The sequence below is a fragment of the Dendropsophus ebraccatus genome, chromosome 3 (genome assembly GCF_027789765.1).
Source record: "Dendropsophus ebraccatus isolate aDenEbr1 chromosome 3, aDenEbr1.pat, whole genome shotgun sequence".
Taxonomy (NCBI): domain Eukaryota; kingdom Metazoa; phylum Chordata; class Amphibia; order Anura; family Hylidae; genus Dendropsophus; species Dendropsophus ebraccatus.
Genome location: NC_091456.1, coordinates 175,500,692 through 175,526,130, shown reverse-complemented (window position 1 = coordinate 175,526,130; position 25,439 = coordinate 175,500,692). Strand labels below are relative to the sequence as shown.

Sequence of the window (25,439 nt, the reverse complement as noted above, 5' to 3'; positions counted from 1 at the left end):
TAGCGCTGGATAACCCCTTTAAGTATGTATCAGGTCACTTTGAAAACTGATCTCTCCTTTTAGGAATGGGAACCATGACACGAATGTGAACAAAGCCTAATAAAGTCCAAATAGTTGGTGTAAGTATATCCAATAAAAAGGTAAGCAGGTTCTGTGGAGTCACATGGTATAAAGCCAGGATCATGTGACTATTTAAAGCTTCTGACTGGCTGAGAGGGATCACATGATGCACCATGTGATTACATAGGACCAGGCCTTGTTTTGTTTCCCTTTGGCTTGCCAGTTTAGCATTTCGAGGAAGATGTTTTTGGCCGCACTATTATACTTCTACTGGGTATCATACTCAGAGAAAACATGTCATTATGACGGAACTATTACTACTGTATAAGCTTCATTTAACACTGGAAAATCCCTTTAAGGCTGGGTTCACACTACGTTTTTGCAATCAGTTTAAAAAGAAAAGAAAAAAAACAGATGAAAAACGGATGGAAAAAACGGATGCATGTGTGTGCATCTGTTTTGATCCGTTTATCCATTAAATTCCATTATAAAAAAAAAACAAAACGATCAAAACTGATCCATTTTGATCCTTTTTTCTAGGGATGGTCCGAGCAGAGTTCGGTTCGGGTTCGTACGAACCCGAACTCTCAGTAATGATTCCCGCTGTCTGCCTGCTCCGTGCAGCGGGCGGATCCAGCAGGGGGACCGCCTGGAAAACTGGGATACAGCCATAGCCATAGGCTGTATTCCAGTTTTCCAGGCGGTCCTCACGCTGTATCCACCCGCTCCACGGAGCGGGCAGACAGCGGGGATCTGATGCCGAGCGTTTGGGTTCATACGAACCCGAACCTCGGAGAGTTCGGACCATCCCTACTTTTTTCCATTGACTTCCATTATAAAAAAAAACAAAACTGATGGATCCGTTTTTTCGACGACACAAAAAAAACGTGGTCGATCTCATTTTTGTGTCCATCATTATAAAACGGATCCGTTTTTCCATTGACTTTCGTTATAAAAAAAAAAAAAAAAACGGATCAAAAACGGATGCACACATTTGCAATCCGTTTTTTTAATCAGTTTTTCATCTGTTTTTTTTTTGCAAAAAACAGATAGCAAAACGGATTGCAAAAACGCAGTGTGAACCCAGCCTAAGTTATTTTTAACTTTTAATATGGCCGACAGAGGCTGGTAGTCTGTCCACAATGAATTCAATTAACTTTTTGTCTACGGTCAGTTGCAGGTAGGTTTATACCCAATACTGAGAGGGGCAGGTCCAACAACTCATATATATATATATATATATATATATATATATATATATATATATATATATATATATATATATATAGGTCACTGTACGTATAGGTGAGCACCACATACATCCCATAAGAAAACCATAAGATGAGCTGCGGACTACCTGCATCACCCCCCAAGGTCACGGCTGCTCAGTGTTCCCTTATATGGGGATAGACAATGTCTACATATAGATATCTCTCCAGAGCCTCAATGCCAGATAGCCTTTCTAAAGCACTAACCAGATGACAGCTGCACGAGATAACCTCTGACCTGGAAGTATTTCTGAGATAATAGCCTTTAAATTAAGAACATAAGAGGAGGAAACTCAAGGGGGGAGATTTATCACACATGGTGTAAAGTGAAACTGGCTCGGTTGCCCTTCGCAACCAATCAGATTCCACCTTTCATTTTCCAAAGAGTCTGTGAGGAATTAAAGGTGGAATCTGATTGGTTGCTAGGGGCAACCGAGCCAGTTTCACTTCACACAGTGTTTGATAAATCTCCCCCAAGGTGTCCTTTCTATGATATGAGAAATCAGTGTGATCGGTGTGATGTATATAGGAGCCGCAAAATATACCGAATTAAAGCAACAGTCCTGGCAAAATTGACGCCATGTTCTGCTGGCATCTCATGCTGTACACCACATATTCTGCTGCAGAGCATTGTGGGAGATTTACACTCTATATTGTAATCAGTTCCCATAATGCTCGCTGCTAATCAAGCCATCTGGCTGCCAGCAGAATTATGAATACAGCTCTGAATGTAATTAGAGTATAAGAAACAAGATCAGCACCAGATAAGAAGAGCAAAGTGTTTGCAGTTACTCAACATGTCACGTGACTGTTCCTTATTACATAAGCCGCCCATAGTTCTCTCCCTCTTCGGGCTCGGCTGCTCAATCAGCACACGATTAACTCTGCTCTTTGAACAATCTTGTTCAATCCAGGATATAGAGCGGATTAGCAAAGAGCAAACACCGGGGGCACTCACCAATCGATTCTCATCAAATACTTCAAATAGCAGCCTGTGATTGGTTGGATGGACCTGACGGAAGACAAAAAAAAAAAAGAAAAAAAGACGTGTGTCAATTATTTGTTACCAAGTAATTTACAAAAAGATGTAGCAGAGCTGAGTGTGTTACTAAGTACATTGTGCTAGGAAAAAAAGAACAAGAAAATTATACAGCCCAACAAAACAAATACAACTCTGCTACACCAGTATTCATTTTGTGCTGTACATGCCCATGCCAAAGAATACAAACAATAACACAGTATGGTTCATCATAAATAACAATGTTATGTAGTAAATAGAAATGCTGGTAATGCTGCAGCAGCAGTAGTAGTAGTGAGGAGCCTGTAAGGTGCTGGTAATGCTGCAGCAGTAGTAGTAGTGAGGAGCCTGTAAGGTGCTGGTAATGCTGCAGCAGTAGTAGTAGTGAGGAGCCTGTAAGGTGCTGGTAATGCTGCAGCAGTAGTAGTAGTGAGGAGCCTGTAAGGTGCTGGTAATGCTGCAGCAGTAGTAGTAGTAGTAGTAGTGAGGAGCCTGTAAGGTGCTGGTAATGTAGTAGCAGTAGTAGTAGTAGTAGTAGTGAGGAGCCTGTAAGGTGCTGGTAATGTAGTAGCAGTAGTAGTAGTAGTAGTGAGGAGCCTGTAAGGTGCTGGTAATGTAGTAGCAGTAGTAGTAGTAGTAGTAGTGAGGAGCCTGTAAGGTGCTGGTAATGTAGTAGCAGTAGTAGTAGTAGTAGTAGTAGTAGTAGTAGTGAGGAGCCTGTAAGGTGCTGGTAATGTAGTAGCAGTAGTAGTAGTAGTAGTAGTAGTAGTAGTAGTGAGGAGCCTGTAAGGTGCTGGTAATGTAGTAGCAGTAGTAGTAGTAGTAGTAGTAGTAGTGAGGAGCCTGTAAGGTGCTGGTAATGTAGTAGCAGTAGTAGTAGTAGTAGTAGTAGTAGTAGTGAGGAGCCTGTAAGGTGCTGGTAATGTAGTAGTAGTAGTAGTAGTAGTAGTAGTGAGGAGCCTGTAAGGTGCTGGTAATGTAGTAGCAGTAGCAGTAGCAGTAGCAGTAGTAGTAGTAGTGAGGAGCCTGTAAGGTGCTGGTAAAGCTGCAGCAGTAGTAGTAGTAGTAGTGAGGAGCCTGTAAGGTGCAGCAGCAACAGTAGTAGTGAGGAGCCTGTAAAAGGTGCTGTAGTAGTAGTAGTGCAGTGTCCCAGAACAGAGTTTTCCTCTTGTTATTTTTCTCAAAAGCGTATCTTTATATCTGAGTCAGTCAGTATTTTATTGTCCCTGTTCTGGAAACTATGGTCCACTGCAAACTGTATATTGTGTCACCCCTCTCAGTATTCAGGTCTGTTGTTTCATCTATTTCTTGTATATTTTCAGTTATCAGTTTTAATGGTGTGGTGATGCAATGGCTTGATGTCACGGGACTGCCCCTGCTGCCATGGTAACCCCAATAGCCGTTGAGCTTTGGCTGGGGATACCATGTGACTTCCTGCCTACCTCAGTCCTGTCTTAACTTCAAGGGGACAGGTTGTGTGTGTCTTCTCTCCACTGTCAGAAGAGATACACGTTTGCTCTGCTGCTCCAGCGTTACCAGAAGTGCTCTGGTCCAGTCAGGACCTGGCTGTGTTCTTCCTTCTCAAGTCCTAAAGATTCTCATCTCAATCAAACATCTGGGTGCAGATTCTTCAGTCATTCCTCTCATCATCCCCCATCATCATCCACAGCAAGTATTCGTCTCAGCTTCATTCCGCCCAGTATCTTACTCTCAGTACTACTACCCTCAGTGGAGTGGCCCAGCGCAGTAGCAGTAGTAGTAAGGAGCTTGTAAGGTGCTGCTGTAGTAGTGAGGAGCCTGTAAGGTGCTCCTGTAGTAGTGAGGAGCCTGTAAGGTGCTGCTGTAGTAGTGAGGAGCCTGTAAGGTGCTGCAGCAGTAGTAGCAAGGAGCCTATAAGGTGCTACAGCAGCGGGGAAGCCCTAAAGGTGCTACAGCAGCGGGGAAGCCTTAAAGGTGAAGCAGCAGCTTTAATGATGCTGCAGCAGCTGTCATAAGCCTGTAGGGAGCTGCAGCTGTCAGCGGAGAGCCTGTAAGGTGCTGCAGCGCTGAGTTTGTTATCTGATGCATGCGGATTTCATTGTAACATGCTGTAACAGAGACTGCTTTCGCAAATTATGTACAGTAGATGCAAGTAGTTTGATAACACTCTCAGCTCTGCTACACTGGAATGTCTTTGTCTTGCAAAGCCAAGTTATACATTACCCCGCATGCAGAAACTTTTACAATGTTCAAGGATAGCAGAGCTGAGTTTGTATAATAAAGCAGAGTTGAGTTTGTACGGTGGTACCATTCATAGCACAATTTTTTTAAAATACCTTTTACGACTTTCACAACAAACTCAGCTCTGCTACATCTTCCTCAGAAATACCTCGCACACAAAATTGTGCCCAATCAACAAAGTCTGGGCCAGGCTGGAAACTTCCCATGGGATGCGGCTGTGGTTTGTTTACACTATGTGGCAACAATTTGCAGCATATGGATTTTGTGTAATTCATTGGGCAGAAGCGGGGAGATAGTGTGAATACTTCAGCAATGGAATGTAAAGTAGCCGACCACAAGCTATGCTTGATGTGGCAGAAGATGGCCGCCAGATTTCAGACTAGAGGGAAATGTTCTTTTCACACGCTGCTGCTGCGCACTTTATGCAGGATAACAGTAAGTGAATCAGGAAGCAAAAAAACTGGAATATTTGGGAGCTTTCACACCAGATTTAGAGTACGGTCGAAGCCAGGAACGGAAGACTGATACTGCAGCTGCCCCTCATTAAACTGGAGCTAGAGGTGGGATTGCTGCCCGCTCCCCTCCCCCTAAATATTACACAAGGTCCTATAGAAAGTATAAAATACTAAAAAAAAATATTGAGTAAGCCTCTTTATTGCAAAAACAGATATAGTTTGTATCCGTTACAGTAAATGGTGGTATGATGCAATACCAGATAAAACCTGTGGGCTGGAGTGGCGTTGTGGTTGAAAAAAAGCAGCTATGTTTTCTTAAAGGGGTGCTCCGGAGGAAAAAAAAATGTTTTAAAATCAACTTGCGTCAGAAGGCTAAAGATTTTTAAGCTATTTCTATTTAAAAATATGAAGCCTTCCAGTACTTAGTAGCTGCTGTATATCCTGCAGGAAGTGGTGTATTCTTTCCAGTGTGATAGTGTTCTCTGCTGCCACCTCGGTCCATGTCAGGAACTGTTCAGAGCAGTATAGGTTTTCTATGAAGATTTGCTCCTCCTCTGGACAGTTCCTGATATGGACAGAGGTGGCAGCAGAGAACACTGTCAGACTGGAAAGAATACACCACTTCCTGTTTTCTTTGAGAAGTAAATTACAAATCAACATAAGTTTCTGACGCTTGAAAACCAGCCCAACGTTTTATGTATACAGCCCCTTATGTAGATCTGTAGGGTCTTCATGGTTACAGACTACAAACCACCCTCCTACACATTTATGTTACCCCCCTTCCATTCATCTTTGCTAATATACAAAGCATAGATCAGAGTTGGCTGGAAAAGAAGAACATATGAATTCAGAATCAGACTACGCAAAGCTTGTTTGTAGTCTGTTACTATGGAGACAACAACCAAACAAACATTACGCAAGACTATTTGCACACTATATTTGAATCCATTACTTCTGGTCCCTGATGTCGCCCCTTCATCTGTATATATAGCGGATGTGTACCGGCCCTAATGCTGCGGGCCTGTGCAATCAATTACCAGCACTGGAGAGAGAGAGAGAGAGAGAGAGACTCTTACTTTACGCCGCTCTTATCCAGCGCTTAGAGAATGGAGATTACGCTTGTCTGCTAAGCCAATTGACTTTCTAAAAACAGATTTAATGGACGAAACACAACGGAAAGAGCGGCCGCGGTCTCTTCACTCGCCTCTCGCCTTCGTTGGGGCCTTTTACTGGATTAAAAAAAGAGGAAAAAGAAAAATCTACTTACTCTGAAGAAGAATTCTTCATTCCATTTTGGGTTCAGCGTCTGAAAAAAAAAAAAAAAAGTAGAATAAATAAAAAAATTTATTTTTCAATCTGACGACAGGTTCCCCTACATATTTAAAAGGGGGGGGGGATTATTTTACGTTGATAAAAGATCAGGTGACAAAAAGCCGAGGTGGCGGCTGTGTAACGGGATCCCGGCAGTGACCTCAGGAAGTGTATTGGTGACTAGGGAGATCTAAGAGTAATTTGGACCTAAAAATAGAGATCTATAGATAGCAGGGAGATCATTGAGGTCTAGAGCAGGAGAGAGGGCTCCAGAACATATCAATGACAGCTCTGAAATCATCATTAGAACAAAACAATGACAGACACACACAATACATATAAAAAATTATATTACCTCAGATTAGGATGAGCAAATTTACAGTAAAATCTAAGCGAATCACTTTGTTGGCTCGGCAGTCGGCTTATCAACCTGCTGCCTTTTAACCCTGTGCCGCTCCTCCCCGGGTGCCGGGAAAAGCTGGACAACTAGGAGATTAATTCCAGCCATTTTCTTCATTTTGACTGTAAATTCGCTCATCCCTACCTCATCATCAGTTTTAAGTGATATCTGCTTCGGTTGTTTCGGTGGGGTGGAGGGGGGCAACCAACATGGCCACCATTACAGCTCCCTCAGGCTTCATCACTCAGCGCTAGGCCTTATGCAGACAACAAAGTCATGCATACTATAGAGCTGTAATCATACTTGGAAACATTTGGGGCCAAGGTTAGAGTGGTGTTTCTGGAATGATAGGTCTTTAAGTGCTGGACTCCCTAGGGCTGCCTCCAACTTATTCAGCCACCGATATCCAAATGCAAGGTGTTTTGGTTGATCTCCCTGAGGTCAACCAGCGTCCTTTTGTGCACTTACTAGGCATTGCTACCACTAGCCAGATTCCTACTCCACACTGATGAGGGGCAAAAATCCTGAAACAGCTGTCTGTGGATAAATATCTTGCTTAGGTGGTTTCCTTGATTGGAGACATTCCTTGGCTTGGTTGTTCCTTCCCGGAGGAAGGTCTGGCTAGTTTACTGATGTCGAGACACGTGATGGTGTCTCTGCAGTATTCTTTTGCATATTTGATTTCCCAGGGGGCAATGTTCTAGAATACACAGACATCAAGACGTGATGGTGTCTTTGCGGTGTTTTGGTTAATCTCCCTGAGGTCAACCAGGGGGCTCTGTGCCCGCGTCCGCGATGACAGGTTCCCTTTAATTTATCTGAAGTCAACCCCTGCCAGACTGCAGCAGGGCTGCAATCAGGCAGGGGTTAACTATTCCCTGCGTATAAGGGAACTGCTGACAAACTTCTTAAAAATCAGGGGTCCTATACGCCCAGTCGCCTTATATTCCGAAAAATACGGTAGTTTAGTTTGAAGTTAATCTGGTGTCTACATTAATTTAGAGGGTGTGGCCTGGGTTCTGGTTTATTCTAGAAGGCATGGGGGTCTGTATTTCTTTACAGGGTCTAATCCATGATTTTTATTAGTTAAGGTGGTTTGGTGTCTGATCTTAAGTCTGTATTAGTTTAGAGGGTCTGGTCTGCAGTCTGTCTTAGCTTAGAGAGCCTAGCGTTGGGTCTGTATTAGTTCTGAGCCTTTGGTCTGTGGTACAGTCAGGGCCAGCTCCATTCAATTCAAGCAGAATTTAAGCACCCCATTGACTTCTATAGGATTCCTCTAGCAGATCTACAGCAGAAAATTCTGCTCGGAAATTGTGCAGTGTGAACAACAGAGCAGAAAACCCATTGAACACAATGGGACTTTGCCCTGTACATATTTTACGGGAGGAATGTCAAGCTTAAATTCCTCTTCAATTCCTCGCCTTTTCCTCAGTGTGCACATACCCTTAGAGGGTTTGATGAATGGGGCGATATAAACACCCTATGTTTGGGGAACGCCAATTACAATCGAGCCTATTAAAAAAAAAAAAATTGGCACAGCGCTTTCACACTTTTTCAACGTTGGCAAGTATTCTGTAAACATTCTTTGTGGTCCCAAACAGTGCCAACATGGGGTGAGTTAAGGGTTCCATGGAAGAAACACTTGTGTATAAAACAATGTTTCCACACCACAAACACTTTTGCACGTTTGGTTAGATTAACACTTTGCAGCATGTAAAACATCCAGGGAGCTGGCCCTGGTAAGGAAACAATTACAGGTAGTTACCACCCTCTTCTACCCTAGACCACCAGGGATTAACAATCTATTCTACCCTAGACCACCAGGGATTAACAACCTATTCTACCCTAGACCACCAGGGATCAACAACCTATTCTACCCTACACCACCAGGGACCAACAACCTATTCTACAATACACCACCAGGGATCAACAACCTATTCTACAATACACCACCAGGGATCAACAACCTATTCTACAATACACCACCAGGGATCAACAATCTATTCTACAATACACCACCAGGGATTAACAACCTATTCTACCCTTGACCACCAGGGATTAACAACATATTCTACCCTAGACCACCAGGGATCAACAACCTATTTTACCCTACACCACCAGGGATCAACAACCTATTCTACCCTACACCACCAGGGATCAACAACCTATTCTACCCTACACCACCAGGGATCAACAACCTATTCTACAATACACCACCAGGGATTAACAATTTATTCTACCCTTGACCACCAGGGATTAACAACATATTCTACCCTAGACCACCAGGGATCAACAACCTATTCTACCCTAGACCACCAGGGATCAACAACCTATTCTACCCTAGACCACCAGGGATCAACAACCTATTCTACCCTACACAACCAGGGATCAACAACCTATTCTACAATACACCACCAGGGATTAACAACCTATTCTACCCTTGACCACCAGGGATTAACAACATATTCTACCCTAGACCACCAGAGATCAACAACCTATTCTACCCTACACGGCCAGGGATCAACAACCTATTCTACCCTACACCACCAGGGATCAATCACCTATTCTACCTATTCTTACTTGTCTACACCACCAAGGTTGTAAGGTATGTTATATCTTGAGGGGGAATAATCTTTAACAGGACCCCCACCTTCCCCATCATGTGCTGTTACAGTACTGGCGCCTTCTTTACTGGCAGAGGAGGACTGTGGGCCCCTTAGCACCAGGGCCCTGGGGCGTACTCCTGCCTGTCATATATCCAAGAGCTGGAAAAATCCAAGTCAAGGACTGAATGGATTACACGCTGCCAGCCATTTAATGTATAACTGACCCTCTTAACCTGGCTGTATAGCAAACACAACCCGTAAAGCAAGATGCAAGTATGTGGAGCAAAGAGCACGATCTGTTTACCAAAAATATTTACAAGATGGGATCGGAGGGACGGCTATCCTGCGCAGACTGGATCCTTTTATGAGAAGAATTTTCATAACCAGGCACAGCGTCCGAAAGAAGCAAGAACGGGCAGCACATCGCCTAGCAAAGGGGGCGCCAGCTCTGGGGGGGGCAGAGGTTTTACTGTGCCCAGGAGTGTACAGTACTGATGAGCTACATGAAGGATTCTTAAAGGGATACTCTCATCTCAGCTAACAGTTATATTTGTAGGGCTCGCCAGGTTTAAGATTTTAGCAGATACATTCACTTAGAAGACTTGCCTGCTTCTCCTCATATGGCTGCTCTTTCCTTCCTATTGTTGACAGATCAGTGTCTATGTTACCGACCCCCATATAGATAGATAGATAGAGATAAACAGATAATAGATAGGTAGATATCCATGGCCATGAGCCACCATGCTGCTTGAGTAAACAGTATATCTGGGTCAGTGTGTTCATGTCTCTATTTATCTAGCTCTCTCGTTCTCTCTGCACCTGCGTAGATTTAAAAAGCAACTTATAAATTAAAAGATATATATATTTTCTACACTTCACAACAACACATATCTAATAACTACTTACTACATAAAAAAAACAACGCACACATATAGCAATCAGGGAAGTAACCAAAAATGACTGGGTCGCATAGCAAACTTTTAATTGCCCCCCCCCCCCCCTAGACTGACCACAAAGCCCTCAAGTGTAGTCATAACCCTTAACTGCAAGTGCTGATCAGGAGTGCCTACAGTTAAAAGGGACGTTTGCCGAACCCAGGAGGCCACCGGATGCTGCAAGTGATGACAACTCAGGAGGCCCATAGTATTGCAGGAGTCGGCCACCAGGACCCCTGATGCCGTGTGCCTCATAGCCGCTGCTATGGTGGTAGTTATGCCCCTGATAACTCCTTAAATTGGCATAAAAATAAAAGGTAAAACCTTCTTTGGTATAATAGCGACCTTCTAACCTGCACCAACCATACAGCCCCATAGAGCAAGTTCACATGTCGCAGATGTGCTCACTATTTTCCATTACTCTTTAGGCCATATGGTGAAAAGACAACTTGAGCTCTGCTACATAACCCAATAGAGAAGCACAGTAATCCTGTTCTTACTGACCGTATAGCACAAAAGATGAAAACGCTGGCTCTAAATAAATCCCAATCCGTGTCCAGTCTTAAATATTCCCAGGGACGTGTGTGAGCAGACACTACAGCGATCCCAGCAGCCACCTTCGTACTCTCCTGGCCGAGCAGTGAAGGACTCCCAGGCTACACATTATCACACCGTAAACAATACAGAAGTTATCCAATAGTGGCACGGCGCTGTAAAGTGAAAACTAGTCAGACGACTCTCCACTCCGGCCCTCAGTAGAGAAAGTCAACTTTCTATGACACAGGCCGATTGTATAGTGACAATAGCCGTGTGTATAAGGGGAAGCCGCCATAACAATTACTATTTTGTAACAAGTGAGAGAAACCTTGTGGTTTAGTCTTAGTCAGGAGTAGGAAGCAAGACAAGACAAGACAAGACAAGACACAGCTAACAGTTTCTCCTTTGTTTACTCTACACAACACTATGCAGTGTTAGATCCCTCACAGGAGAGGACAAGTCAAAGATCATCTAAACCCATGCCATGGACTAGGAGAGTAACAGTGCAGGACAGTATCCACAGACAGCAGTACGCTAGGAACTGATCCGGATAGAGCAAAGTTGCTAAGAGCCCAGGAACTCTATCCCGCAGCGCGGTTGTCAGCAGGGAACCCTCAGCATTCCCAGGTAACAAGGTCTGAGGCCTTGTGTAACCCACTAGAACTGGTCCCCCCCGACACTGGTAGGGCATCAGGTGGTGTGAAGACCCAAAGGTCAATACACGGGCACAAGTATTCTCTTCTTCTAAGTATTCTTCTACCTCATCCTCCAACATCCCGGCAGAGCACAGAGCTACTTTGGTTGGGACTCTCACGACATCCTCCTCTCTGCTGCTCTGATTTTTTGTATCTCTCAACAAGCTATTCAGTCAGCACAACTGTACTCTTCACTGTATTCCTATCGCAGATCTGGTTGCTGTATTATCAAGTGTTCAACAGAGTGTATTATCAAGCGCTTTCTCAAGAGAAACGTACCCTATCCAGGGAAAGCTGTATAACTTACTTTCCAAGTAAAATGAGATTATCTATAATAAAGAGACTCTTTAATTCTCCACCTCACACCGACACAGTGTATACCACATCCTTGGGACACTTTCCCTTAACGTGGGTGGCAGTTCCGATAGTTCGGGAGGGTCACTACACCACTCCGGCCCACTCTGATATCAACCCATGGAACCCCGTAGCAGCCCGGCAGGACATTGTCCACAGGGGAACAGGGTACAACCGGCCCTTTAAAATAAAGCAGGCGTACTATCACACCTGTGTGCCCAACCGGCACTGGCGTCACGACATAACATCACTGGGCCCGGCTATATCTCGGCTAACCACCACAGAAGTGGCGTCACACCTTAGCATCTAGCAAGCGACCGGCTGCAACAAAACTGGACAGACCCCATTATAAAGATGACATCCGAAGCCACCAACTTCGGTGGGTGTCTATGGGGGTCTATAGAATGCTCAGCTGCAATGTCCACTGCCAGATTAAGGTTTCCTAAAGATTTGATTCCCCATTTGAGCGGAGATGAGCCCCTTGGTCCTAGGCCCGGTCTGAGGCCTTTGAAGGCCCTCAGGTAAAACTATTGGGCACATATACACTTCTCCCTACAGGATGCCTAATCCTTCCTCCTCTCCACTATCTTCTTAGAACCAGAATAAGATTACCAGGATATAAGGTTCTTTGCAGGGGCAACATCCAGGGAACTCAAAATGGGGTCTGTTCTGCTTTTAAGTCCTGAAAAATGTATTTATGTGTGAAGCACATTACCCAAATGTAGTCTCTCACTACATTCAGGCCCATAAAGGGTCACTACCTTGAATCCAAGATGTGTGTTAGTATTAGAATAGGGCTAGTGCGAGCTTGGGCCGGTTGCCTCGGCAACTTGATCCCTCAGCATGAGCCGTGTCTCTCCATACGGATCTGTGAAGAGTCCACTCTAGTGACCACTATAGCATTGGTACCAGTATGCACATGTACACATTGCTTTCCTACTTTGGCATGTTGTTGATTCACTCATAACGCTGAAAGCACACTGCAACATAGCGCCACACTGCAACATAGCGCCACACTGCAACATAGCGCCACACTGCAACATATACAGCGAGTGTCTCAGGAGCCCCAGACACGGCCTAGAGATGGAGTCAGAATACTAGCTCTCTGCAAAGTCTGAAAGACCCTTATGGTGCGTTTACACAGAGATTTATCTGACAGATTTTTTAAGCCAAAGCCAGGAATGCATTTGAAAAGGGGAGAAATCTCAGTCTTTCCTTTATGACTTAAACCCTATTTATAGTCTGTTCCTGGCTTTGGCTTCAAAGATCTGTCAGATAAATCTCTCTGTGTAAACGTACCATAAGAGTATGTATGGAGCCCTGGTAGCACATGTGCAGTTCACTCTCTTCATTCCAGGGGACATTGTACCTCTGTTCTATGGATTGTTAGGGTACCAGATAATAGAACACTCCGAGATAGGAATAACCCTTTAAAGAGGATGTACTCACTCCGTGAACTCACGGATCGAACAGCGCCGTCACGGGGAAGCCGGTGCGCCGGTCCGTTTTTGTTCCCGTGCACGGCGCCGTTCTATGCACTGGAACCGGCCGGTGCTCAAGCACTGGTGGCCGTCCGGACCACCCCCAGTGGGAGGGAATTCCCTCCCCTGTATGACGCGGCTCCATTGCACGCGCCGTGCACGGGAACTGGGCTGTGGTCCGAGAAACGGACCGCGGCGCCGGCTTCCCCGTGACAGCGCCATTCGACCCGTGGGTTCAGATTAAAGAGGATGTACATTGTGGTACATACTCTTTAATTTAAGGTTTAGGGCTAGTTTAAAAAAAAATCTTTTAAAATCAACTGGTGCCAGAAAGTGCCAGAGATTTGTGATTTTACTTCTAATAACAAAATGTCAAGTCTTCCAGTACTTTTAAGCTGCTGTATGTCCTGCTGGAAGTGGTGTATTATTTCCAGTCTAGAGAGCAGGAGAGGTTTTCTATGGGGATTTTGCTACTCTGGACCGTTCCTGACATGGACAGAGGTGGAAAACTGAATACACCACTTCCTGCAGGACATACAGCAGCTGATAAATACTGTAATACTTGGGATTTTTAAATAGAAGTAAATTACTAATCTCTGCCACTTGCTGGGAGCAGTTGATTTATAAGGGCCATGTCTGATAGATGCAGGTCCCAGCTCTGGGGCCAATGCCTACCTCTACATCAGTGGTTCTTAGGCCACAATATCTATGGAATTTAGACTGAGGGCATGTGTCCAGGTTCTCTCCATTCACTTCTATAGCGGTAACAGAAAACCCATTGGACCTTCTATAAATCGACTAAGGTGGACACACACCTCTTTAAGGGTGGGTTCACACTGTATTTTTGCAACCTTTTTTTGTCCATTTTTCCATCAGTTTTTTTTTTGCAAGAACGGTTATAAAAAAGAGGTACTGCAATAGCGTAGGATAGCCCTAGCCTTAAACAGACTGCAAAACCGCAGTGTCACCCTACCCTTATACTGTACCTACACGGCATGCAGTGCCATGGAGCTGAAGTATTCAGACGCACTTCCAGTTCACAGAGATGCCAACCAGCAAAACACAATACCGAGAAAGACAAGAGGACAAATAATAAAAGGATTGGAGCAGCAAAAAGCATTCCTGCGTGTGTGCCAGGGGGCGGCCGGCCTGAAAACCAGGCACTATTTATAATAGGTTGCACTTTTCTTCACCGCACTCTTTGCAGTCCAGAGTAGTCAGTGTCTATGGGGATAAACCCTAATCACAGGATCACAGGACATTCTATCGACCTCTGCTTGCTTCCAATGAATGGAAAGGTGCAATGTTTCTCACAGCTGAGGGTTTGCTACAATTGTATCCAGTCTCAGCTAAACAAAGCAGCAGCACAATGCTGTAACCGGCCCAGTTTTCTACAATATACAGTAACAGTACAGGTAATATTGCAACATAGGTCCAACTTATGTTCAGTATTTACATGGACTGCTGGCGTCAACTAGAGGTCCAGTGATTCCCAGCCACTTCCACTTATTCAGTTGAGAGGTGGCCATCTCTATTTAAAGGGGTACACCGGCAAAATGTTTTTTTTTTCTTTCAAATCAACTGGTGTCAGAAAGTTATATAGATTTGAAATGTACATCTATTTAGAACTAAACTGTTCCAGTACTTAGCAGCTGCTGTATGTGAAGTGGTGTATTCTTTCCAGTCTGACACAGTGCTCTCTGCTGCCACCTCTGTCCATGGCAGGAACTGTCCAGAGTAGTAGCAAACCTCTACTGCTCTGGACAGTTCCTGACATGGACAGAGGTGGCAGCAGAGAGCACTGTGTCACACTGGAGAGAATACACCACTTCCTGCAGGATATACAGCAGCTGACAAGTACTGGAAAACTAGAGATTTTGAAATAAAAGTAAATTACATATTTCTGGTACTTTATGCAGTAATTCATTAGAAAGAAAAAAAAAATTGGTCAACAACCCCTTTAAAGGATGTGCATAGGATAAGGCATATCAAGCTGAACCCTGGGGGCCCCACTGTTAGGAGGGTTTGCTGCATTGGATTGGCCACCATTCCACTCACTCTATATGGCCCCTATCTGATGCAAGTGGACTAGCCCTTTAAGCATGTGCCTATTCACTGACAGCAAGCAGAGCTCTTATAAACAGCAATAATGTTTTAGCAAATTTATTATTAGATGAGGATTAAACTTAATTTGCATAAACTGGAAAACCCCCTTTACCTCAATGTGAGGTCGGCGTCAACCAGTTCAACCGGTCCAAGTCTCGCTGGCGAGGGGGGAGGGGTGGGCAATAATAAACCACAGCAACACAGAAGTAATAACAATAAAGCTTTCTTATAACAACCCCTGTACCGTGACCCGCAGGAAGGCCTCTTCACCCCTTCACAGCTGATATTCTGGCTATGACCAGAACCAACCCCGGCAGCTGGTACAGTCTGGAAGCAAAGACACAATGCAGGGGGGTCACTCCTGGGGTCAATGGGTATATGGATTATTTGGCTGCGTGTAGTAGAAGAAAACTCAGACAGACATCATCTACACACAACAAACACACATCAATAATAATAAAAAAAAAAAAGTACACAAAGCACAATAACAAAGAGTATAAAAAGGACTGGGGTACCAGGTCAGAGGCACTATAAACATGAGGGTTGAAACAGCGCCCTCTGTAGGTCAATAAGGACCAATTTACATCACCTAAAGAAAGGACTGTGGAATCACAAGATAACTCAGGTGTGTATCATGAGGTTCTGCAGCAGCTGAGGTGTAGTATGAGGTTCTGCAGCGACTGAGGTGTGTATCATGAGGTTCTGCAGCAGCTGAGGTGTATTATGAGGTTCTGCAGCTGAGGTTTATTATGAGGCTGGGCAGCAGCTGAGGTGTGTCTGAATACATCCTGTAGTAGCAGGTAATGTATAGCACACAATGGGGTAATCCACACCAGTTGATGGCTGACTGACACTGGAGACAGGACACGCGGCACCCCTGTAATTATATCATTATTGTCGTCAGGTTCTGATTACAAAAATGTCAATGGAAAGTTTCTGCCGATGAGCATTTACAGCCACACAATCCAGGTCACTACGGTCTTCATACTGTATATGTCAGTCCCTTATACCCCACAGGTACCATGAGGTTATAGGACCCATCACCACTTACCTTCTTTATGGTCTTAGTCTGCACTAATGCGAGATCTCGGTTCTCATCGGCGACGTACAAGGACAACTTCACATAAGGATCGCTGGAAGATAAGATTAGACAATGAGAGTTAATGGCAAGATTCAGACAAATTCCCTCCTGATCCAACATATAAAAGAGCTGAATATGAGAATGAAATGCCTTATTATAGGTTAAAGGTCACACCAGGGTCAGGGTGCTGCAGTTAATTACAGATGCAAGATGTAATAATAAATAATTTAATATAAATAATACAACCCCACAGGGCACAAATACTACCACCCTACAGGGGTATAAATAATACAACCCCACAGGGCACAAATACTACCACCCTACAGGGGTATAAATAATACAACCCCACAGGGCACAAATACTACCACCCTATAGGGGTATAAATAATACAACCCCACAGGGCACAAATACTACCACCCTACAGGGGTATAAATAATACAACCCCACAGGGCACAAATACTACCACCCTACAGGGGTATAAATAATACAACCCCACAGGGCACAAATACTACCACCCTACAGGGGTATAAATAATACAACCCCACAGGGCACAAATACTACCACCCTACAGGGGTATAAATAATACAACCCCACAGGGCACAAATACTACCACCTCACAAGTCACACATACCGCCCCTAAATGGTCCAAGAACTACTTTCCTAAGAGTGCTAAAATACTACCACCCAACAGTGAACAAATAATACCGCCCTTCAGGATTCATATACTACCATCACAAATACTATCACCCTACAGGTCTCAGGAAAAATGGATCACGGTGTAGCCAAAGGGTCTCAGGTGAAGTTTTTCAATTTGCTTTATTCCCAAAGTCCTCATAAGGTGCAATGTTTCCGCAGATGTAAACTCTTTTCTGGCAGTCACATCTGCTGACACGTTACACCTTATGTGGACTTTGTGAATAAAGCAAATCTAGGACCCTTTGGTTACACCGTGATCCATTTTTCCTGGTGTTGTGGAGGAGAATTCTTCTGTATGTCATGAATGGAGGGGAGGTACCCGTGCCGGTCTCTTTTTTCCTATTGGACAAGGCCCCACTACCCTACAGGGCCGAAAAAATACCAACATATAGGGAACAAATAATAATACCTTACCAAGCATATAATACTACCACCCCACAGGGCCCAAAAAAAAGCAACATATAGGGACCAAATAACACAACCATACCAACCGAGAGGCCACAATTAATAATGACAAGAGAGGAGCGAACCGGGTTCAGGTTCAAATCCATCCGAACCCGAACGTTCGGCATTTGATTAGCGGGGGCTGCTGAACTTGGATAAAGCTCTAAGGTTGTCTGGAAAACATGGATACAGCCAATGACTATATCCATGTTTTCTACATAGCCTTAGGGCTTTATCCAGCTTCAGCAGCCACCACTAATCAAATGCCGAACGTTCGGGTGGACTCGAGCATGCTGGAGGTTCGCTCATCTCTAATAATGACCCACAATGGACACATACCACCACTGGGCTAAAATAATGCTACCATACAGTGCATAAAGATACTACCCCTTTGTAGTGTTGAGTGTAGAAGCAGAGCTGTTCGATTTGGCAACGATCTCTAAACGCTGTGCATTTCATTCCCTACACCTGCCACGAAAACATGAATACCACCTATGGCTCTGTATCCATGTTTTCCAGGACTCCCTAGGGCGGCATCCAACTTCTGCAGACATCGGGAGTTAAATGCCGAGGGTTCTGGTTCGGCCAAGCAGCCAAACACAAACACTTTTCTGACCTTCGCTCAACCATATGCAACATTACTTCAAGTGTTCAAATAATCCCACAGCACCACCACAATCCCTGCCTATAGAAGCGCGCTTCACCATATCCAGATAACATACCTATTGCCCTCTCCAATCTGTGTGTCTTCAAGGGGCATTCTACCTGCACCTAACTCTCAGGACACAGCAGAGAGATCTGTTCTGCCGCAGCATAAGCTCACACACCCTCAGGTCTCTGCACAGTTTCCACTCTCAGAATGTAAACAATGAGCGTTTCTATTCACAGACAGCAAGCGGCCATCTTGAAAATATTTGAACTATATTTTACTATAACAATGATCAAGCTTTATTTACAGTGACACAGAATAGTCTGTGGCCCCCACATCCCCCTGCCTGTATAGTAAATATAGAGTAGCGTACACTATAAACACTTTCTATACGGCACCAACACTACACATATTTAGTACAAATAAAGTTTGATGCGTTGCGAAGCGCCTATGATTTCACTGGGATAGTTCTGTATTTACATGCAGGTATGTGCGCAATGTTTGTTTTCGGGAGGCTCGGCTCCTCGGGGCAGCAATTAGCTCCGTGTTTGACTTCACAACACTTCGAGCACGTCTCAATGGCTTTCCGGCAACTGCTTAGAGTTGACAGAGCAGAATTTTAAGGAGATTTTCCCTGAGTGGTCCACCTATATCTAGCGGCAGCAAGTGTGAGCTGGGACCGTGCCTGCCCAACACCGGCAGCAATTATCTCACCCTCTCCAACTTGGAACGTGCTAGGACAACACAGTGTAGACAGACAACACAATCACCATGTGGCAGAACCAAATGTGTGCAGTAGTTCACGTCTGGTGGATCTAATACTTATCTACTGGAACAATGCACAGATTTATTTCCCACGTAAAAAAAAACACAGGGACATTTATGGGTCAAAGAGGGACTGAGAGATCAAAAGTAGGGACACATAGGAGGCAGGTATGTGAATGTATTTGGTCTACAAAGATTAGGCTTAGGGTCCTATTCCACGGAGCGCTAACCGGCCCGATTCAGCCGATTATCACTCCTTGGAATAGAGACAATGATCAGCCGATGTTTGTTTCATCGGCTGATCGTTTATTTAGGTTCAAACCCAAAAGCATCAGGCATCGACCGCACATCGATGCACGGCGGGCGGCCGACGACTTCACAAGCACCATACTTTACGTAAGCATGTTGCAGGTCTTCTCCTGCGCTCCTTCTTCCTCCTGGTCCCGCACGCAGCAGCAGCTTTGGTGTCGCCTGTCTTAGCTGAAAGACTGCTTAGCCAATCACTGGCCAGGACCGCCACGGCCAGTGATTGGCTGAGCGGGCTGTCAGCTCAGACAGGCGACACCGAAGCTGCTGCTGCGCGCAGGACCAGGAGGAAGAAGGAGTGCAGGAGAAGTCCTGCAACATGCTTAGGTAACGTATGGTGATTAGAAAAGGGCTACAAGGACAATGTCCCTGCAGCCCTCGCTAAACATCAGGCAGGATAATAGGCCCAGTAAACGAGCACCAATCTAGCAGATCGGCGCTCGTTTACAGTATTGATCGGGCCCCCATTGGCCGTAGAATAGGACCCTTAGGGTCCTATAAGACAAAGCGGATTTTAAAGACAAACTTTAAACGATTGCAAACGAGATTGTTTATTGTTAACCTGAAATCGTTCACTATATTACACAGAACGATGGTCGTTAATTACGATTGTTACTACTACTGTTTACATCTGATCAAAGCAAATAGTGAACAAATGCAGAGTACAGAGAATGAACGTGGAATTACAGTGAACAATTAACAATTATTTTGGTGTCGGCCCTAAAAAAAGATTTTTCGTTGGTTGTTTGATCGTTTCCGGCATCAACACCAAACAATTATGATTTAAATTTGCACAATATAAACGATAATTGGCACAATAAGGGTCCTGTGTAATAGGGCCCTAAGGCTGCGATTAGATGAAGCGATTTTTGATTAACGGTTTCTCGATGGTCATTTGATCGTTGCCTGCATTTACATGAAAATATTATCGTTTACATTTGAATATACCGATAATTCGCAAGATAATCGTCCCGTGCAATAGGACCTTAAAGGTCCTCTTACACAAGCCGATCGTTGGCCGTCAGCTCCGATCAGCAAGGCATGATCGATCACGTGACTGGGTCGCAAAAACTATCTCTGCATCAGTAGTGCGGCCATTACTATATATTGCTATCGGCCCCATGTCTCCTGTTTATACTAAGAAAAGTGCAGCTGACAGCAATTAATTTATTAGGTTGCGTAAAAGATGTGATCAGCCGATGATTGGGGGTTTTCCCGCTCATTAGCCGATGGCTGTCAATTTAACATGGGCCGAATATCGACCGAATTAACGTTTTTAGGAGTGCTCTCGCAGTCCTAAGTAAAACCACACACAAAATGCCGCTATTTTCATGAGTGATGTCAAATGATCTGCTGTGATCCTACAAAAACACACACACACACACACACACACACACACACACACACTAGAATGAAGGATCAGAATTCTGGCCATATACATTCAATGTGTTTCAGCCTAACTCCCTGGAGCCCTGCGAGCTCTGGGAGAAGTTTTGGGCTTTAAGGGCCCAGTTGCAACCGAAACCTTAGCGACCCACATTGTGACCATCAGAAGGTTCGAACATCTGGCCATATACATTTAATATGTTTTAGCCTAAGGCTATGTTCACACAACATTCTTTTTTTGGCGGTGCCTTCTTTTGGGCGACTACCATTTTGACGCCAAATCATGGCCATTTTATGCAATTGATGGCCGAAACAGGCAAATAAAAAAAATAAAAAAGGCGTAATTAGAGTCCAGGGGAAATTTTGGGCTTTAGGGGCCCAGTTGTAACTGCAACCTCAGCGACCCTTTTGTGGCCAACATCAGAAGGTTTTAGCACCTCGGATTACATTATGCACCATTTGAAATGGGCGGAATCTGCAACAAACTCCTACTCATCTTCTGAAATATGACAATGTGAAGAGTCTCCAATGCTGATGTATACATAGCCTAAGGCTACCTCTTTCTTAAAGTGAATAACATTTAGGAACCCCCTATATAAGTCAATGCAGATGCTGAAAAAACAAAACAAAAAACAAACACTCTTGTTGGCCCCACTGAAACACGCTGGACCTCAAAACGATCACCCGATCTCCAGACCTACTTCTCATATAGCTGTTGCCTACGTGACACATTTCCTTAAATAATAGCTTATATACGGAATTTAATGATGTCATTTGTGTCACTTGACTCAACGCTCTGCACAGGAACTTATAACTGTTGGGGATGATGACACTAACCTGGGTAATGGACAAATATAAAAAAAATCACGTGGAAGAATAAGGAATTAAAAAAAAAAAAAAAAAAAAAAAAAGAATGCCAGTGGTGGCAAATAATCCTGTCTCTACAAGTGGTGCCTGTACTTATAAACATTCTGAACCAATGAGACACGGCCAATAAAAATATCAAGGGGATGAGGAACTCTGCAAATCATTTACTTGGTGGCTGGTGGCTTTAAAAACAGTTTAAAAAACAAAAATAAACAAAAATCAGTAACTTTGCAAACAGTTTATAGCTCTTTAAGAGAGAGCGAGAGAGTACGTGTAGATCATGTAGAATATACAACAACCACCCTACTAACTACCATACTTTGCCCCGAGAGTGTATATGTAGTTTATGTAGAATATACAACAACCACCGTACTAACCACAATACTTTGTTCCAAGAGAGTATACATAGTCTTTGCTGGATATATAACAACCACTATACTTAATTATACAATATTTTGCCCCAAGAGAGTTGACAAAGTCCATGTTGAATATGCAACAAGCACCCTATCCACTACAATATATCGCCCAGAGAGAGTATACATGGTCCACGTAGAAAATACAACAACCATCCTACTAACCGTGAGACTCTGCCTCAGAGACAGTATACCACCCTACTAAGTGCCATACTTTACCCCAACAGAGTACTCTGTATGTGGTTCATTTAGAATATACAAACATACTGACTACAATAGACCGTATACATAGTAGGGTGATTTGTTGTATATTCTAAGTGAACTACATATACGGTACTATGTCGGGGCAAAGTCGGGGGTGGTTGTTGTATATACCACATGGACTAAGTGCTGTACTTTGCCCCAACAGAGTACAGTATACATAGTCCATGTAGAATATACAACAACCACCGTAATACTTTGCTCTGAAAGAGTGTATATAGTCCATGTAGAATATACAACAACTAACCTACAAACCGCAAGTTTGCCCCAGAGACTATACACACTTTATGTAGAAAAGACAACCATCCTACTAACCACAATACTTTGCCCTGAGAGTCCATGTAGAATATGAAACAACCATCCTACTATCTACAATACCTTACACTAAGAGAGTACACATAGTCTATGTAGAATCTAAAATACCTTACACTAAGAGAGTACACATAGCGTAAGGTATTGTAGATTCTACATAGACTATGTGTACTCTCTTAGTGTAAGGTATTGTAGATTCTACATAGACTATGTGTACTCTCTTAGCGTAAGGTATTGTAGATTCTACATAGACTATGTGTACTCTCTTAGCGTAAGGTATTGTAGATTCTACATAGACTAAGAGAGTACACATAGTCTATGTAGAATCTACAATACCTTACGCTAAGAGAGTACACATAGTCTATGTAGAATCTACAATACCTTACACTAAGAGAGTACACATAGTCTATGTAGAATCTACAATACCTTACGCTAAGAGAGTACACATAGTCTATGTAGAATCTACAACAACCATCCTACTATCTACAATACCTTACGCTAAGAGAGTACACATAGTCTATGTAGAATATACAACAACCATCCTTCTAACCACAACATTTTGCCCCTTGCCTGCAGATTCATAAAATCTATACTGGACGGCTTCCAAATCCCACATAGTATTGTGTACGATATGAAGCCACAAATGTCACAGTTTGCTGACAGTCTGACGCCGAGCTCTGTGTAGCACTAAAACTCTCAGCATGTCCTGCCAGACTGCCCCCATCAGTACAGGCTGAGAGTTGTAGTCTCCAGCCAGCAGAGGGGCCCATGGTCACACGTATAAGCTCCGTCCTTACCTTGCGCATTGTATTCGGTGGAAATAACCTGGCTGCCAGGACGCCGTCTCTCAGGCTTACAGCAGAGAGCAGAGGAGAGGGCAGTGTCATTATGTGACGCTGGGTGACTCACTATGAGAACGGATGGGGAAATAGCCTGCTCCACCTGCCCTGTCTACACCCTGTCATGTTCGACAATCACCTGCAAGTGCACGTACCTGGGAGCACAGGGTTGTTTGTTCTCTGCTGTCAGGTGTATGGATGCAGCAACAACAACCTGGCAAGAGGCTGCCGTCATCTCATACACTTTGAGGCTGTGTTCACACACATGCAGTTTTATTGCTGCATTCCTTTCTTGAATGCAGCAATGATTACCAGGCTTTATCTTACAGTAGGGGGTATCTTGTCATAAACAATTGAATGAAGCCTGGTAATGCTGATCACATGATGGAGCCTTATAATGCCAATCGCATGATGTAGCCTGGTAATGCTGATGACATGATGAAGCCTGGTAATGCTGATGACATGATGAAGCCTGGTAATGCTGATGACATGCTGTAGCCTGGTAATGCTGATCACATGATGGAGCCTGGTATTGCTGATACCCTGATGAAGCCTGGTAATGCTGATCACATGGCAAAGCCCACAGTGTCAATTTAGACAAAACAGCAGAGCCCACATGATAACACTGCTCTGGAGGACTTAAGGGAATGTGTCACCTAAATTTTCTTTTACAGAGTAGAATCAGATACTTAAACTAGTTCTTTTATTCTAATCTGTTGTTATATTCTGACTTTGATTTTCACTTATTGTACATTATTATTGTCATATTGCTTGGGCTGTTTTTAACAGCATTAAGTGACATGCTTTACAGCAAGACTCATGGACATAGACTACAATAGGCAGACTCTTGTCCCCTTTAGATTAATGTGAAACATTTCTGAGCACGCAGGGAGCTGCTATTGTCTCCTCTATCTACTGGTGTCACATGATGCTGCAAAGATGAACAGATCACTTTACAGCAGCCTCCTCTTATCACTAGAGACACAACAGGAAGTCTCAGCTTAGTTTTTATTTTTCACCACTGGGGCTAAAACTAAGATTTCAGGATTATTTCAGCTCCTCCTGTTCTATAACATGATGCAGACAGCTAAGGTAGCATTTTAAAAGGAGATAGGTTGCCTTTAAGGTTAAGTTTACACTACGTTCTCCTTTAATTTTAAGCTTGTAAACCAAGGAAAAAAATGTTTTTTGGGGGGGAAAAAAGTGGTATTTAAGAGCATTAAAAATTCCAAACAGGTTTTTACGAGACTGAAAGGGTTCTCTAGAATTAGAACACTTTCTTTTAAAAACAGCACCACACTTGGTTGTTTGTGGTATTGCAGATGAGCTTAGCTCAAAAGCTTGACCATGGGCACTATTTTTTGGAAAACACTGGACATATAGGGCCCTATGGATACATTAGGCTCTCCTGGAGCATACAGCACCATATGGATATTGTCTTTTACCCCAAGGATATGGACAATGTTGTAAGGGGATACTGTTCATCTATAGATGTGGCCCATGTTAAAACTGAGGACCCCAGAGAAAACCACAAGCACTGCTAGAGGACCCTGTATACATGGAATATCCCATCCAACATGCATACAATTACTTCAACCATAACTATTATTGGCATAACATGTTACATAATACTCTGGAGCTATTCCGGGAAAACAAGCCCTACGAGATACTGTACAACACGTTACCTACTGTATTTTTCCACACGCCGCCATGGTTGGCTTTATAACATCACAATTAACATTCCCAGGGATAAAATATGGCCTGCCCGCACGCGATTCACATTAAAGTCATTATTTTATTTTTTTAGTAGGGGTTTTTGATAAGACTCAATAGCTCATAATAAAAGACAACAAGGAACAGATGCAGCATGTCCAGAGGGGCTAAAAGCATCCAAGTTGCTGGTCTGATGTCCTTCTGGGTACTCTTGTACCCCACAGCTGCTGCCATGATCTGCCCAGGACTCCTCGGGGGCGG

General features: G+C 43.8%; 1 protein-coding gene across 4 annotated transcripts in view; it reads right to left on the bottom strand.

Annotated features, from left to right (window-relative positions):
• Positions 1-25,439, bottom strand: part of NEDD4L (NEDD4 like E3 ubiquitin protein ligase) — a 248,052-nt gene that overhangs the window by 101,753 nt on the left and 120,860 nt on the right. For 3 of the 4 annotated variants that reach the window (XM_069963179.1, XM_069963180.1, XM_069963183.1), the window contains exons 3-5: positions 16,498-16,579; positions 6,289-6,327; positions 2,287-2,340 (exon numbers count right to left, since the gene is read on the bottom strand). In XM_069963179.1, coding sequence (XP_069819280.1) covers positions 2,287-2,340; positions 6,289-6,327; positions 16,498-16,579 — 175 coding nt within the window. Of the gene's footprint in view, positions 1-2,286; positions 2,341-6,288; positions 6,328-16,497; positions 16,580-18,389; positions 18,412-25,439 lie in introns of those variants that run through there. The other variant, XM_069963181.1, reaches the window with a different exon arrangement.